The 18652-nt window shown below is 41.3% G+C and overlaps 1 protein-coding gene across 1 annotated transcript in view; it reads right to left on the minus strand.

Annotated features, from left to right (window-relative positions):
- Positions 1 to 1562: 1562 nt before the first annotated feature.
- Positions 1563 to 18652, minus strand: part of ANKRD50 (ankyrin repeat domain containing 50) — a gene marked incomplete at both ends in the record, with an annotated part of 38269 nt that continues 21179 nt past the window's right edge. The window contains 2 exon segments of the mRNA XM_084263102.1: positions 1563 to 5107; positions 13992 to 14221. Coding sequence (XP_084119228.1) covers positions 1563 to 5107; positions 13992 to 14221 — 3775 coding nt within the window.

Genomic DNA, 18652 nt, shown 5'->3' on the forward strand with positions numbered 1-18652 from the left:
ATAAGCAGTAAGGAGGTGTGCAAATTTCATAAAGACACTGATTCTTTGAAATGCAGATAGAAAAGACATTAATTATTAATACTTTCCCAATATTCTAATAAAAACATATGCCTCATCAGGAAGAGTTCTATTTTAGCTGACGCGTTGACAACTCGGGTCTGAAAAAGTTACGTAAAATTTCTTTTTCAGCTTAAAGTTCAGTATGGGAGAGAAAGTGAGAATTCTAAATGAACTCCGCTCATTAAGAACTACATAATGGTCAGAAAATTGGTGCCATAACGTAGATGCTAATCTTACTCTGAGGAATGCCATCTCTTTTATTGCAGGGTTACCATCACAGTAACAGAAAAGTAAAGCTTTAATGTAGCACTTACACTTCTTAATTTGCAAATAATCACGCTACTGAGATTGCACATTTAAAATCCCAATTCACAAAAGGAAAGCACGTGCCTGTAGCTTCAAATAATCTTCAGGAGCATTTTTGTAAATAATGAAATAATTACTGTGCATCAAAATACCACGTATTGAAATTCTCAGCTGTCCTTATGTTTGAAAAGAAAATTCCCAATTAATGTGCCACGATACTTGCTGCTTTATTCAGTCACAGAACCATAGCTTAGAAAAGACCTTTTAAGATCAAGTCTAACCATCCCTGTCCTATGCTAAACCATATCCCTGAGTACCTCATCTACCCTATCGGGGGAAAGTGACTAAACCGCCTCCCTCGACAGCCTGTTCCAGCCCTGACAACTCTTTCAGTAAAAAATATTTCTCCTAATATCTAATCTGACCCTGCCCTGGGGCAGCTTTATGCCATTTCCCCTTGTCCTATCTCCTGTCACCTGGCTGACAGGAGATATGACTATCTCTACAACCTTCAGGTAGCTGTAGGCAGTGATAAGGTCTCCCCTCAGCCTCCACTTCTCCAGGATAAACATTCACAGCTCCCTCAGCCACTCCTCATGCGATTTGCCTTCCAGTCCCTTCACCAAGCCTGCTTCCCCTTTTCTGAACATGCTTCAGGACCTCGATGTCTTTTTTGTAGTGAGGAGCCCAGAACTGGACCCAGCACTCGAGGTGAGGCCTCACCAATGCCAAGTACAGGGGGGCACAATCACCTCCCTAGACCTTCTGGCCACACTTTGATACAAGCCAGGATGCCATTGGCCTTCCTGGCCACCTGGGCACACTGCTGGCTCATGTTCAGCCTGCAGTCAATCAACAACCCCAGGTCCTTCTCTGCCTGACAGCTCTCCAGCCAGTCTCCCCCAAGCCTGTAGCACTGCATGGGGTTGTTAAGCGCTGCATGGGGTTGTTAATCAAACAGTCACATATCAAAGGCAGTGGAGTATGATTTGACCAATCTGAATTCACCAGAAAATAGGATGCTGATCCAATTCCTGGTTGACGCTTTTAAATGACAGCAAAACCAGTACTTGCCAGGTTAAGAATTTAATATTCGTGGTTTTCGATTAAGAAAGCAGTTATAAGTGACACTTTGATGTACTTTTAGGATATTTAATACATGCATTTGCTTCCTTTCTGATGGGATAGGTTACCTTTTATAATGGTGTTTCCTTCTTGTAGTTGAAACTTGGGTCACTACTTTCTATCTGAAGTTTTAAGGCTTGCTTAAGGCTGAGTTCTGTCTCTGCATGAGGATAGCCTTCCAGCACTTCCTGATGCCCTCTATCCTGCACTGTTCGTGGGACAGAAACCCTCCCGAGAAAAACCTGATTGCTCTGAAGATGGTAATTGGGATTTGTCATAATTCCATTCCTCTTCTTCTGTTCTCCACTCTGTTGGTGAATTAGGAACTGCTGCTGAGATCGGCCAACTTCTTGCTGAGCTGGTGGGACTAAAATTTTGCACTGTGGCTCTGCGGGCATCGATTTAAGTGGCACGTTTGTCCCAGATTTGGCAACTGGCACTCGTTTATCAAACTGAGTCATTTCATACTCCAACACTTTGGGTTGGGAGGCACCGCTCTGTTTCATCTTTTTCCCAGCTGACCCAGATTTGCTGGAGCTGTCCGTTTTGCCCCCTTTGTTTGATTTTGTTGATTTCAAACTCGGCTTTACTTGGCTCCACTCAAATTCACTACTCGGCGAGTTATGGTTCTGACTTAGGGAATGAGTCGTGGAGGAAGGAGAAACGATAGACTGCCTACTTCTGCTGCGCGGCAGGGAATGCTGCTGTATTTGCTCTGTGAACGACAGGCTGTGGAAACTGTCGATGGGCACTGTCTGAGCAGTTGCGGTCGACGACGTGGTGCGGAGAGAAGAGTTTTTGGAGCTTTTCAGGGAATTATTTGATAGAGATGACTTCTGACGGTCAACCGTAGAGTCGGGCGACTCTGAGGGAGAACTGAAGGCGTGAGCAGGCCCGTTAGATAAGCCACGCATACTAGGCTGCATATCTCCCCCAGTGCTCCCTGAACTATTTGACTTCATTGTTAATGACTGCATTTTAGAGGAGACCGATTGTAAGGGCTTCTGCTCCATTGTGTGGACTGGAGATGGAGTGCAACCATTCAGAGTAGACGCACCGTATTTTTCCAGTAACTTAATGATCTGAGAGTGTCCGTTTTTAGCTGCAACGCGCATCGCAGTGCGCCCAAATTGGTCAGCGTGATTTGGATCAGCACCATGTTCCAGTAATATCTGGACAACATCAATGTGCCCTTCTTGGGCTGCGATGCAGAGTCCAGTAGCACCTTGATTACATGTATGGTCAACCAGAGCTCCATGCTCAATGAGAAGCTGCACTACCTTCACGTGACCTTGCCATGCAGCAGACTGCAAAGCAGATCTCTTCTCATTGTCTGCAGCATTCACATCAGCATGGTACGTAATCAGCACCTGTACCATCTCCAAGTGGCCCTGCCAGCAGGAAACATGGAGTGCTGTTCTTCCTTCGGCATCACTTGCTTCTACGTTTGCACCATTTTCTAAAAAATATTCAGCCATCGTGAGCTGGTTTTCTAATGCTAAGATATAAAGTGTTGGCCGGCCATCAGCATCTTTGTAGTTCACATCTGCTCCGTGGCTGAGCAGGAGTTCAACTATATCTCTGTGGCCTTCTAAAGCAGCAACCCGGAGGGCATTTCTCCCATCATAGCCTCTCTGATCAATGTTGGATTTATTTTCCAGTAATATCTGCACGCAATCATAGTGACCTTCTTGTGCAGCTAGTATGAAAGGTATACGTCCATCGTTATCAATTTCATTTGTTCTAGCACCTTGTTCTATAAGAGCTTCACATATCAACCTGTGACCTTCAAAAGCTGCCATATGCAAAGGCGTCCAGCCTGCATCATCTCTGTGATTTTCATCTAGCCCCCTGTCCAGCAGAGTCCGTACTACTTCGACATTGCCTTGTGCGGAGGCTATGCTCAGAACTGTTCTCCCTTCGCTGTCAATGCTATCAACAGCTGCACCCCAAAATAACAGCGTATTTACAACTGACGCATGGCCCATGGAGGCTGCTGCCAGAAGCGGTGTACGACCATTGTTGTCTGTGTGATCAACATCAGCTCCTCCTTCTAGAAGTAGATCAACAACATCTACGTGTCCTTCATAAGCAGCTACCAGCAGTGGAGTCATGCCATCTTTATCACAGTGGTCAACTTCAGCACCACGGTCAATTAGAAGACTAACCACAGAGGCATGCCCCTTACTGGCTGGTACACAGAGGGCAGCAACAGACAGCGCAGTCCTTCCATCCACGTCCTCATGGTTTACCTCTGCACCATGATCCAGCAGGTGCTCCACAATCTCTTTATGTCCCATGTACGCAGCTGCAATCAAAGCTGTTCTGCCCTCATTATCAGCCTTGTTAACTTCAGCACCATGCTGGAGCAGGTTCAGCACAATATCTTCATGCCCTCCCCACGCTGCTGCTCTCAGCGCCGTTCGACTATCAGCATCTGCACAGTCCACTTTGACTCCAGCATAAAGGAGTGCAGAAACCACCTCTGTGTGCCCACCCCATGCTGCCGACCGCAACGCTGTCCAGCCATCATGATCGGTGTGGTTAACGTTTGCCCCACACCCGATCAAGCAATTGACGACCTTGGTATGTCCCTGCCGAGCAGCTAAGGTAAGTGCTGTTTGCCCATGTGTATCTTCTATCTCTAAGTCTGCTCCCCTTGAAACCAGTAAGTTCACAACGTCAAGGTTGCCGCTGTATGCTGCGTTGGCCAAGAGCGTTCTCCCATTAGAATCACACTGGTTTACTGATGCTCCATTGTCTAACAAGGTGCGGATGGAATCCTCTCGCTCCAGAGCCTGACGAACGATGCAAGATGTGCGGTCATCTTCGCTGTTGACATGAGCACCAGCTTTTACCAGCAGCTGTAATACTTCTTGTTCCTTAGGAATTAAGGTTGACAGGGAGTCTTTGACAGGTGTGCCATTCCATATCATCCACAAAGCCAACTCTGAAGTCTCCAACTGTAAATTTGAATTAATTAGATGCAACGCAAACTCTTGAGCTTCTAAGGGGGTTAAATCCTTTGCTCGGCAAGTGTAGCTCATCGCCAGCATCCTGTGTCCCTCTGCTGCGTTACACAAGTACTTTTGTGTACAGTGCTTTACGTCCAGCAGCCATTCCGCAAAACTGTAATGAAACAGGATTTTTGTATTTCCCAGTCCATCAATAAGGACTTTTGACAGGACATCCAATTTGCGCTGGAAGTCTTCCATCGTCAGCGTCATGTTTTTGGTCCACACCGCGTGATACAGTTCTGTTGTGGTTAACGGCCTACAGGCTGCGAGAATTACGTTAAGAATGGGTTGGACTTTGGCAAATTGTTTTCTCACAAAAAGTCTCTGACAGAGCCAGAGGTATAGGCCATTTAGCGTTCCCGGGATGTCACGGATCTCTCGTAACATAATAAAATTCTCCACGACTCCATCTAGGACACGTTCCAGATACAAAAAGCAACCGCTGCTTTTGATGTGGAGCTGATTCAGCATTTCAGCAGTTTCTTTTGTGAGATGTTGTCTCAGGGCTTCTTCCAGATCCAACCGATGCAGAATATATTGTTGCACATCTTTCACAATGTAAGCCTTTCGTAGATCATCCAGACTGATTTTTCGAAAACCTATTAAAGGAACAGAAAGCTATTATTATTTCTGATCTAGTTTTGCTTGACTCAGCATTAGTTAAAAAAAACCCAAACCCAACCAAAAAACAGAAGACATTTCAGGGTAGGGAATGCCCACAGTAATATATTTTGGGTGTACACATAGTGAATGTAAATTAATAACAACAGCAGAGAACATTGATAATAAACACATTTTTATCATCATCTACTACAAGAAGAAATATGTGCTACTAACAATGAAAATTTTCATAATCACTTTGAATCGGGCATTGCATGTCTACACTGGACAATTTTAAACACCTTAAGTAAAACCTCAAGAACTGCAACCAAAATAAGGTTATTAAGTATTATTATATTATTACAGGAATAATCCCTTCTCCAGTGTGGTTAAAAATGGAATTCCAAATAATTTTCAGCTATTTAAAGACAGCTATTATATATTAATATAATTACAGAAGAGGTTATTCACACCTGGTGCACGTCAATGATGTACATAAATCACTGATTTGATCACCTTAGTTTCTTTCCGCAGATTTTAAAATATAGGAGAGAGAGAGACTCAAAAATAGTTTTCAATATCTTTCCACCTCTATACACTGAAAATTACCTACATTTTTCAAGTAAGGACAGAGTTTTAGAAAAACTCCCTGGTTTTTTGGTATATGACTGACTCACTGCATAAGGCAACAGGTTCTCTCACATAGCCATATGATCTCATTATTTTTTCCAACCTGTTTACTCTTTAAGAGGAAAAAGGGAAATTATTTCATACATGCATACTGCTTACATCTTCTCTCAACACACTCACCCCTCACCCAAAACAAAGAACACTATTTTCAGCGCAAAGTAGTCCCCAGGGCAGCCTCAGTGGCTGCAGCTCTCAAGAATGAGGGGGAATGAAGACACAGATGCACGGGCTAGGTGGCTATCTCTGTCACCTAAAACATTTTGGTTTGGTACTGCCAAGTTAAGCGTCTGAGGAAGACCTACCCTGTCTGATTAATAGCACATTACATTGTTTGACCGATACCTCTCTGGAAGCTACGGGAAAACTGCAGAGGTCAGGCACAGCAGCTTCAACTGCTGTGTTTTAAGGCCAAAACTGTACCTTGCCTCTCCAGGGATGATGGGCTGTAATCTCTTCGTCCAGCGTAGCAGATTGCACATATTCCCTTACAGTCAGCTCGACTATCTATAAACCTCCCCCTCCAACTTTGCTTTTCAAACCAAAGCAGTTACTGAACTCCCAATTACACTGAAAGAAAAGCAACCACAGAGCAGTGTGTTCAATAAGATTTTGGCCCCCACCTCCACAGAAGAAAGAATTTTAAGAGAGTCTCTGAAGAATGTGACTCTCTGATTGGTGTTTTTCAGTGCATTTAAACATTCTGTGGATCAAACTGCTCAGCCTGTGAGCTTGTTCTGACAGAAAATTCAGCCTGACAACAACGCTGTGGTTTCTTGTTCCCCAGTGTCTTCTGAATTGTCTGTCACATTAGGCTCACTCTGTTAATTGTTTCATCTGCATGATGAAACACTGAAAACACAGAATCACAGAATTGCAGGGGTTGGAAGGGACCTCCAGAGATCATCAGGTCCAACCCCCTGCCAAAGCAGGGTCCCTAGGACAGGTCACACAGGCAGGCGTCCAGATGGGGCTTCCAGAGAAGGAGACTCCACATCTCCCTGGGCAGCCTGTCCCAGGGCTCTGCCACCCTCACTGTGACAAAGTTCTTCCACATATTGGTGTGGAACGTCCTGTGCTCCAACTTGAGGCCGTTGCCCCTTGTCCTGTCCCCACAGACCACTGAGAAGAGGCTGTCTATTTCCCTTTGTGTTCCACACTTCAGATATTTATAAACATTGATCAGATCCCCTCTTAGCCTTCTTTTCTTCCGGCTGAACAGCCCCAGGTCACTCAGCCTTTCCTCATAGGGGTGATGCTCCAGGCCCTTAATCATCTTTTTGCCCTCTGCTGGACTCTCTCCAGGAGATCCCTGGCTTTTCTATACCAGGGAGCCTAGAACTGAATACAATACTCCAGGTGTGGCCTGACCAGGGCAGAGTAGAGGGGGAAAACACAGTAGATTAGAACTGAGAAGCAAACTATGGCAGCATTACTAAAATATTTCTGCTTCTTTTATCAGTTAGAGTAGCATTACAAATCTAACCGGACACACCTAAACCAAAATCAAGGTATTCCCCAAAATAAAACTACTGGATAGGACGCTTTGGCACAGAACCATTTTTATCCACCATAATTTGCCACAACTTTGAGTAATATCCTAACCTGACCCGCAGAATGGCATTACTCATCAATTTACTATGTGTTTCATTAAAGTAGTCTGAATGTAACTCTGTAAAGCTCTTAGTTCTTGTTCACAAGGCAAATGAGAAATTCTGCTGAGTAAGGACAAACAGTGCCCTGCGATTCTGCCCATCCCAAGCTTCCACTTCACACGAAAGGCTGTTTCTAGGTTATGATCCTTCAGAAGATACAGAAGTGAAAGCTGTAGTTAGGCACAAGTGTCCCTTTGGTTGTCCCACGTGTGCAGGGATCAGCTCCAGTTTGCTCAATTCAGAGCAACTGCATTCACTCACCTTCCTGTTCTTGAAACCACTCTGCTCCTCCTAGTACAGATTGGTGCCTGTCACCTGGCCGACTGAGAGGAAGAACGGAGCTCTGCGAACTCCTCCTCAGTGTGTTCAGCCATTAGGGACTGCTCGTGACATCCCCGATCACTCACATTAATCCCATGCCCACACCCTTCCTTCTGATACGTATCTGTATATATAAGTTACTTTAAGATTAGTCCAGTGTTGTTTCAGTAGTTGATTTCATTTACCCCCCCAACAAGAAACCCCCTGATTGACTCACACGGCAGTCCATGTTCACTCCTGACTAATGACTACAGTTCACCTCCCCTGACTCCTGGCCTTCACATGGTATCTTACAAGGACAGAGACGCTTGAACAGTTATCTGCCTGCTTCCTTGAAAAGCAAAAGACTTTTGCTTATCTTGCAGTGTTCTCTGACTATCAATTTTAATTCTGCTTCCCAAAATGGGTATGAAAGCAAACAAAACCATTTTGCATACCATAAGAAAACTCTGAGCCCTCCAAACACAGTAAAAAAGGAAGGCTTTGTGTGGTTTTTACTTTCACAGATTCACAGAATTGTAGGGGTTGGAAGGGACCTCAAGAGATCATCGAGTCCAACCCCTGGCCAAAGTGACTTTAAATGCGACCGCGCCACCACTCTGTTCCATATTAGGTTAAAAAACCTATTGCCCTACTCTGTACTTACCTGAGACATACCAAATGCCCAAGCACTTCAGCCAAGCAAATAAATTTCAGAGACTTCGGAGCAGTGAATATTCCAGAAGCCAGTAATTAAGACAATTTGAAAAGAAACTAAAAATCGTTTCTTTTCCTTTGTAATACTTCCAATTGCTCCTTGTTAATGAGGTCCTACATACCCTATCAGACAAGTTTGTACAGCAAGAAGCACAACAAACTCATACAGATCTTCGCGTATCCCAGGGACAATATGCTCTTGGAAGGGCCGGGATTAACAAACTTCCAATGTAACAGGGATCTGAACAGCTTGGTAAATTTAAGCAATGCACTGTGCCATACTATAATAAGAAAAAAAGTCAAAAAAGGCCTTACAGATAGAATTATTTTTTTTTAAGTCTCAAATTCTTCTTCGCTTGAAAGAGGACAACAAGGCCCCAGTTTATTTTTCCTCAAAAAACATCTAAATGAGGTCATTTTACATTTCCAAACAAAGATCCCAAAAACTTGCTTTCCAACCTTACCAGATACAATAGGTCACTTTCATGGACAAGAAGGAGCAAAACATTATGAGAAAGCTCTTTTTTTTTTTCAGATGCATTCCCATGAAGGACTTAAAGCTCAGCAAAACAGGAGTACAGACAGCAGACAGAACTTGCAGTCCCACGACCCTGCTTTATGCATTGTTAAAATTTTTCTTACAACACATCGCTTTCAACCCAATGGGAGCTCCAATATGGATTTTCCTGATTTATTAAATTCCTGGCAGTTCTGTAAACAGATTGGTTCCAAATGTATGTCTTGGCAAGACCTAGGGTCATACAAGGGAAAAAAAAAACCCTATCTTGACTATATAAATACTTCTACAGTATGTCAACCTTTTCAAACTTTAATAATAAGAAAAAAAGCTATTAACTAGCAGGTTCCAGTAAACACTTAAAAGCAGCCTCCTACATTCATACCTTTAAATACATTTACGTTAGAAAAAGTCTATTTCCTTTAACTGAATTGTTAGCTTTAACGTAATCTGAATTATGGCATTGTTTTGGCATTAACAGTTTACGCTACCGATGTAAGCATGTATTAAACTCGGTGTTTCCATGGCCATTTATGCACACCTCCTCAAAGAGAACAAGGCATCCAGCAGAGCAAAACACACCAGAGAACTCAAGCACCATTCTCAGCTTTTAGGGGATCTGCAGTATAACAATCATAGTAAGATTTCACTGCATCATCCCAAATGCTAAAGAGGCATCGAGGCTGAAATCTGCTGTTCTCACTGATTTGTGTCATCGCACAGAAGTTTGTTTGGTTAGATCCACAGGTAACAGTCAATTTAAAAGAATTTAATCTTCCCTTTTTAATTACAAAACAAGTAAGTTGAAAATTCACACACAACTTTTTACTAGGAAATATGAAAATCCCTGGTATCATGCTTTCAAACTAGTGATTAGAAGAAAGTGGTAATGAGAAGAAACAATAATCAACAGTTTATTTCCCAGGCCTTCTAAATATTTGTTTTCCAAAAACCAAACCAACAAATAAACTTTTCCAAAGCTTTAACATCAGAGAAGTGACTTTCAGAATTATGCAAATACATAAAAAATATATTTTATAGTAAAAAAATCTAACTCCCATAAAGACTTTGAAACCATCCAAATACATTCCAACATACAATGAAAAATATGAGGACAGCTTAGCTTTTTCCTTTTTAAAGCAATCTCTCCCAAAACAGTCCTGTGCCATGTATTTTCTGGAATGGCAGCTAACAAGAAAAGGTTCCGTTTCAAATCAGGCAACTGATTTGATTTGAGGATTCAAAAATACAACTGTAATCCTAGCTTTAACAACCAAAAAGCGTGACTTTTAATCACAACAGCATGGCTTGAGATTTTTTACTAAATTTCCCTAAGTTTTCGCTATTCTGCTTATGTTTTGATATTGGGAAAGGCTACAAGAAAAAAGGCTACATCTATTCAGACCAGAACCAGCAAATATCAGAAATACGAGAAAGATCTATGCTCCCAAGATTTGTGATCCAGAGTAAGTTTGGATAAATATCAGCTTTTAATAATATCCTGGCTGTCTGGAACTGAATGACAGATAAAAGAAAGAATGAAAAGTAAGTGACAGATTGTGTGCTTTTGCCTATGAGTATGTGGGTGAATGGAGCTTAAGCTGCCTCCGAGACTAAACTGAAGCTTTTCACATCCTCTTTTGATTCTTTTCACACCCACTTTTGATTCTTTTTGTTGTAGATTCTAGTATTTTTCCGGTATCTGACACTAATTTTATGGAAACTACAACTCCCTGAGATGTGGCATCTGCATGGGTGGCACCACACTGGTGCACTCATGCCCTGTGCATAAGAAGGGGTTCTTTGGATGGATAATGCCAGTGTTTGAGCGAGGGGGCATAATCAAGCCAGATGTCACAGATATTTGTGTGCGTTGCAAAGAAAGAAGAAATTGAGTAAATGCCTATTAAAAAGCCTCTTTAAATCCATAACTAGAACATTTGTACATAGGCACTTGTGCCTATTGTAACTCTATTCTGTTAATGAGAAAGTATCTGCTTTTCACTCAAATTTATCCAAATAAAAATTGATGGATGTTAAAAAGCCTAAGGCTTTTAAACTAATGTGGTGGATCTTTTAAAAAAGGAATTTAGTTTCGTAAGAACAACTGGCATGCTTTCAAGATTCAGCCTCATTTCAAAAGCAGCATTTTTATTAGCTAATTCTATAATAAACAATAATTAAAACCTAAATCTTAAATAATTATAAAAAATAAAATCCTACATTCTGTGCCACTTTAGATAGCTTTTTCTGTTATTTAGAAATACAAGAAAACTTTTTTCCTAACTTTATAATACAAGGATTGGAAAGACTCTGTTTAATGTAGCTGCCTGGCTGCCTAGACTTGCAGCCAATCGATAGTAAATGATGATGTGGGAGATACTTGTGGATAATTACGGGCACGAGAGAGACAATTGTTAAATTAAGGGAAAAACAAAGGCATGATGTGGCAGTTGGTGCCTGTATACAGGCAAGAGAAGGCAGGAGGACACACCGCCCCTGCTCCCCTCCTTTTCCACTCAACTGGCTGACTTTTGCTCGCTGTGGAGGGTGACCACAGGCTCACACAGGCATCACTTTACATTTGGTTCATATTTTTTGAGGTTGTCTCTGCAGCCACAAGAGGCAAATCCCTCTCCACCCCCCCGCCCTCGCCATTTTTTTAATTAAGGAAAGCTGAGAATCTGAGCAAAGGGGGTAAAATAAAAGGTCTGTAGCACATTGTGCTGCTACTACAGAATCTGGGAATGCAGAAAAGCCCACAACACAAGCTGCAGCAGATGCAGGCACAACTATTCAACTTTCATAACAAAAGTGATGGAACAAAGAGGACCAGAATAAACACCCCTTCTCCTTTTCTCATTCTTGGAGCGGTAGCCACGATGTATTCACCACTGGCAGCAGCACGATGACAGTGGATGAGAAAGACTGGACTCCTTCTTCCACATCATCGCTATTTTTGGCTAGGGAGATGCTTGTGTAACTTTCATCTGTACTGGACACCTAAATAAAAGCACTGTCAGAACCAGGACACTGCAGGAATCCTGCTCTCACTCACTGATAACACTTTCTGACAAATAGGTTTAGCTCTCAGTTCAGCAAGCATCTGGAGAAAGGTTTTACCGCATCAAAGTTTTAAATGAAAACTGATATAAAAGTGATTGTAAACATATTTGTATTGATTATTATCTTCCATATTGTACCTGCAGAAAAAAACTACAGGTGGGACACATTTTAATAAAAGAATTCAAATCTATTTTACTATGTTACAGTGAAAGTGATTTTTTTTTGTCCCAAATTTAAAGATGATGCACAGTGATTATATTATCATTATGGTCGCAAGCGTTTACTTGCTGGGAAAATGGAAGTATTAGAAATTCAGTACAATGGTGTCCCAAAGCACAGCACACATTATACATCATTTATTTCTTTAGTGCGAAAAGTACTTATTGTTGATCTTGAATTCTGCCTCCTCACTAATTAAACAGGTTTACAAATCAGCTCAGCTAGAAGTAAATATTCAAATAGCACAGAAAAGTTTGCCCCAGCACAGCCTCTCCTTTCCAGGATAAAAGCACAAAGGAAATCACATTACCTGAAGTTTTACAAGACAGAGTTGCAATGTATCTGAAGTTAACAGAAGCTTCACCCATGCTCCTCACACCCCCCCCGCTATACCCTCCACAAGCAGTGGGAAAAGTCCACCACTTCCTCCGAACAGACCCTAAAATTTCTTCTCAATTTGTGTCCTATTATTTTGGGATTCGTTCTTTCTTTGCTGTACCTTTTCCACAGTGGAGATGAGATTATATAATCACAAGCCAACTTCCTTTATGCTATTCATCAAATCATTCTCTGTGGAAATGAGAAATTAACTAATTTAACTTAAATTCATTTTAAAGGCATATCCATTAGTTCTGCTGATTTTTTTTCCTGTCAGGAATTCCATCTGGAAACATACTTAGAAGAAAACAGCAGTTTTTCAGGACTAGTTTGAAACACTATATGACTCAATGGAAAGGAAATAAAACCACTCTGAAGAAAGTTTTTTCTCTTTTTTTGGCAATGACAACGTAGCTTATCAGCCAAGCTTTGACAAAACCATTCCCACATGAACGTCCAAAGGAGCCCTGTGAAGCTACCCCAAAAGTTTCCTTTGGTTCTCATATACTCCCAAATACCAATGTTCATGTCTGCCACTGATTAATACAGTCCTTCATTCCAAAATGCAATTATCCCATTGACCTTTTGCCACTGTGGGAGCAAGCAAGCCTATGGGTCCATGTTCTATAATCACATTTTTGTCCTAATTGTTGCCTTAATACACACAGGCTTTATACATCAGCCTGGAATCCAGTCTAGATATTGCCCTTTATTAAATTTCAGAGAACTTGCAGTAACAATGTCATTATAGTGAAGAAATGTTCTCATGACACAGTAAAGCCTGGATGAAGAAGCTGTAAAGAATTTTTTTTTTTTTAACTGTGCAACCTTTGCCAAAAGTATGACTCAAGAATCCACATCTACATTGTTCCATTCTCAAGTTCCACCTTTAAAGGTTATTATCCTGCTTTCTGAAAGGAAGGGGAGAGATTTTAATGGGAGATGAAAAAAAAAATTTAAAAAAAAAATCAAACCTTTTGAGGTTGTAAGGGCTGGGTGTATGCAGCTGACATACTCATGAACTTATACATCACCTACACAGTTTCAAAGCTTTGGAAAACTAGGAAAGCAAAAGGAAAACTCAAAGCAGCCATATAATTTGCAGATGTACTGCAAACACGTAATTTGCCTCTGAAATATCTGGCCGATTTAAGCTTTCTATAGCCTCCCCAGTAAACTGGAATCTGTGTTTTTCAGAATCACCATTTTTGAGATTGACCTTTTGTTTTTTTTCCCAGAACTAAAGCTACACATCAGCGCTTTCAACCACCGCGGAGGGCCTTGTAAACACCACGCCCAAGTCCCCGGCACAGGCAGCAAACACTCACAACACTCTGTACTCACCTGTAAACATTTTTGTAACAGCTTTACTCTGCTTGCGGGCAGAACAGAGGAGGAGCAGCCAGGGAGGGAAGAACTCGAAGTGGCCAGCTAAAAGCTCTGCTATCGTTCCAGAAAAACTCGTGGAAGTCTGTTCGCCCTCGGAAACGTTACAGCCCTCATCAACCGAATCGACGAGCAGGAAGAGGCTCTGCTGAGGGGGCTTCGTTCCCAGGAGAGGGAGCAGAATGCACCTGCAAGGAACATGAAATAAAATCACTATTTTAAATACGCTATCGCACAGGCGTTCGAGTTGAAGCTGTGAGCAACTTTAAAAGCAAATTTAGTTTTTAAACAGCCTAAGCTTATTTATTTATTTATTTATTTTTATTTAACAGAGGTAGACTGACTGAGCGAACAGAAATAGCTTGAACCTGCTTTGGCAGGGTGGTTGGACTTGATCTCTTGAGGTCCCTTCCAACCCCGACGATTCTGTGAACAGTCAGTGATGTCATTCTTGCTTTGAAAATATTACTTCAATGAATTTACAATTTATAACAATACTTTAAAACGATGTAATGCTATTCAAGGCTGATTAGGAGACTTGGAAAAATGCTGCTTAGCCAAGAAGAAAGTTACTTGGCCTAAAGTTTAAGAACTTGATTACTGTTGTGTCTGCAAAAGCTGCTGTTATTCCTTATCAGAAACTAATAGCAAACAATAGTTGGTCAGGAAACAAAGTCTAAATAAAACACACATGAAATAACAAAGCTCAAAGAACTCAAGTCTGAATGAATAACTGTTTTACAAAGAACAGGATTGCTGCCATACCTTCGCAAACGAAATGCAAATTACTTTAGTAGCAGACTGAGGTGTTTGATAGTGACTTTGATGTATTAGTTTCTATTTATGTTGAAGTTGCCAAGTTCCTAATGCTGGAAAAGGATTATCTGCATCATCAGGATGCTTGCATCTATACCAATGCATCTGACTGTGCAGCTGAAAATCTCAAATTTGACTGTATTTTTGCCACCCTTAACAGTACTCCTTAAAAGTATACCTAACTCTGAAGTTAATCTTTAAGTAGCTACTACCTAACTGCCATGCCTCTATCCAGTATTTCCACACTACGCTGTTACTTTTTGGGAAACGTCACAATGATTCAGGCCCATAAATTTCACTGACTCATATTTAAATACACTTTACATTAAACTTTGACTTTGTAGTAAAATGATCAGAAAATGAAATGAGGTGAGAAAGATATGTACAGAACCACAGACTAGTTTGGGTTGGAAGAGACCTCAAAGCCCATCTAGTCCCAAACCCTGTCATTGGCAGAGACACCCTCCACTAGCCCAGGTTGCCCAAAGCCCCATCCAACCTGGCCTTGGACACTGCTGGGGATCCAGGGGCAGCTGCAGCTTTTTGGGGCAGCCTGTGCCAGGGCCTCACCACCTCACAGGGGACAGTTTCTTCCTGATATCTAATCTAAATCTCCCCTCTTTCAGCTTAAGGCCATCACCCCTTGTCTGACCACTCCCTGCCCTTGTAACCAGCCCCTCTCCAGCTTTCCTGCAGAACCTTCAGGTACTAGAAGGGGTTCTAAGGTCTAACAGTGTACTTACTCTCTTTTGCAGATCTGTTATTTGCACATGTGCAGAAGGCATGCATATCTAAGCATTTTTTGTTGTATTGAAAACCATAACATTCTTTCATTTGTTTTATCTTCAGAAGACTTTGGTCAACAATGTTATTAAATACTAAGCATCTTAAGTGGAATACAGACACATCTTGTCTGTTAATGGAAGTATGCAACCTGCCTCCAAAATTATTATTACTGGAAGGTATGTTATTTTCTGGTTTTCTGACTGAGAACAATGCGAAGTGGAAAGAGGGGGGCATCTTTCATGTTCGACAGTAACAGTAGAATCTAGCAGGGCAGCTCAGGTGATCTATTGAAGAAATTTGTCCAAAGGTATAAAAAGGAAGCAAAACATGCTTGTGTTCTGAAAGTGCTTGGTGTTAGATGGATTTTAAATCCAGAACGCTGCCTTCCTCCCCCCTGCCCCGCTTTTCTTTTTTGTTCAGATGCACAAAGCTACAGAGAATTCTTTGGCACTTCCACAGCTAGTTACTCTTTCAGAAGATGCCTGAAGTGCAACTAAAATCACCGATCACTACACTGAGAAGTTAAGCAGGGACCAATTTACAGAACAGGAAATTAAATTTAACCATATGGCTACTTTACTTTCCTAAGCAATGCCAATCCCACAATGAAAGGAGGCAGTAGGATATGACCACATTTTCCACCCCTTCCCCCATCAGAATGCTGCCTTGCCCCCTATGCTTCTTATGTTGAGGCATTTTCCCTGCAACATTTCTTTTCCTATCAAAACCAATTTTCTTTTCACATAGTTCTCTATATGAAATCACTTTTCAAGAATGAATTTTAATAAGAGATACAAATAAATGGTGATGGTATCTTAAATTTAAATCTCATTTAAAATCTGCATGACCCTAACGAAATGCCTACAAAGTATCTTGGGAGCATCCAACGACATTCTAGTGCTGGCATTTGCCTGTTGGGAATACCACCAAGAAAAACCGTCATGTCTGGGAAAGAGTCCCAAGCTGTTCTGCTCACTTCCTGCAGTACATACCAGTTGGCTGTAGCAGGCCAAATCTAAAGGTTCACCCTGCCTCCAAAGTGGGTTGAAAGCAAATGTCTGAGGAATAATGTAAGCACTGGGCAAGGACTAAACCACATTTTCCCAGAACTCTCAGGGACCACAGCAAATGGTGCTTCCAAGGATCTCCTGAACCAAAGGTTCAGCCTTTGCATTTAACATCCCTTAACTGACCGCATATTTCCACAGGTTTGTTCAACTCTTCTAGGAACCCATTTAAGCCTCCGGCATCTGCAACATCTCATGACAAGGCCCTCTGCAGTCAACTTACTCGCTGTGTGAAGAAACCTTCCTTTCACAGAGTAAAATCCAAAATGTTCTTCCTTCATATGATACCCCTTCAGCTTCTGTACTGGAATGGACCGTGAGCAATTGTCATGTGCACCTTCTGTGATCTCTGACTTGTACTATGGCCTCTCCAAGCCATTTCCTTCCAGACAGAAGTCCTAGCATATTGATGGTGCTTCGTAAGAAGCTGTTCCACAGACCCTCATCTCCCCATGCTCTGCTTTCTTCTACTTTGCAATAGTTGCATTTCTGAATCTTAACATAATTGATTCTACTAGGAAAAACATACACACACACGTATATATAAAATATATATAGATGAAACTAGGCTCAATGACTTCTCCCAGTTTATAGCAGTACTATTAAAAGCATGGCATTGATAAGACTTCCTGTTAAGGTTGTCCTAAGAAACCGTTTGATAAACTTCAGTTCTTCCTAGACCTTTTATATCTCGAGTTCAGAGCAGAGGCCAAGTAACATAATAGTGAAACTTTTCAAAGGCTCTAAGTGCTGTGCTAACTCTGTCAGAAGTCGCACCATGTCTACCTCCGTAATGTAGCCTCGTAATTCCACTCCCCTACCATTTCTTGCTTGCATAGGAAAATCACGTAAGTCAACACGGAATTAACGACGTCTTAAAAGTATTTCTGCAAAAGGTGATGCACCTACAGATTGCTGTAACAGGTTGCTTAATTTGCAGAGCGCCTCTCAAAAGATTAGAAGTTGATTTTCTTTCACCTTCTGCAAGGATAACAGCTTTGCAACTTTTATATTCAATGCAGATAATAAAAGCTGTCATGGTTACAGAAAATCTCCGAAACAGAAATCGTCACTTAAAACAACAAAATTAATTAGTCAGCAAAAATACAAAATCTCTCCTGAAAACGGGACAATAAGGTATTTTAAAAGATGGAATGGATTTTAATGGCAATGTAACGTAATGAGTTATTCATGCAGAGTGAAGATGTTTTACATGCTCTCCAGCAAATATGAAATGCTCAGAACAATGAGCCATCCCACAGAATTCCTCAGGATTGCTACTGAGTTGACTGAATCCATGCAAACATGATTTTCCACATATGGAAGGCATATATACAGGCTATGCTGAACTTCTGTTTATGATTACCCTTGAGATTTTTAGATTGGATTCACAAAAATACCAAGACACAACAGAACAAAGTAGAAAGACAGCATTGTCTGCAAAGGCTGGAGTCAGTGGAATGCACCTACTTGCTAAAAAATAAAATTAAAAGGCAAAAAAACAAAGATGACAAATAATAATTGATATGGGGTTCTAGGAGCAAAAGAAGTTATAAAGCCTCCTTTCTTATAAATGTGCTCCTCATATATGATTGTCTCTGCTGTGTAGGTTATTCAGTTATGTCCCCACTTAAATTGTCTGATGCCTGTTACAACATGAACATAGATTATCATGATAGAAATGACTGATTTGGAAATCTACTTAACTACTGCTACAGTTCTTACGTTTCTTTTTTCTACATAAATATGACAATTCTTTAATAAATTTCCTTTTGAGCAACCTTCTCAACAATAGGCTATTGTTTAGCATCTGTATTTCACTTGCAGCCACTGATGCCAGGAAGAACCATCCCAGAGGTCTGCGTTGGGAATTTACAAACTCCACGCTTGTCAAAGCAAGCTTGTAAAACACCAGACAGTATCATTCTCCCACACTTAGCTGCCTTTGCT

Source organism: Gallinula chloropus (genome assembly GCF_964237585.1).
Source record: "Gallinula chloropus genome assembly, chromosome: 4".
Taxonomy (NCBI): Eukaryota; Metazoa; Chordata; class Aves; order Gruiformes; family Rallidae; genus Gallinula; species Gallinula chloropus.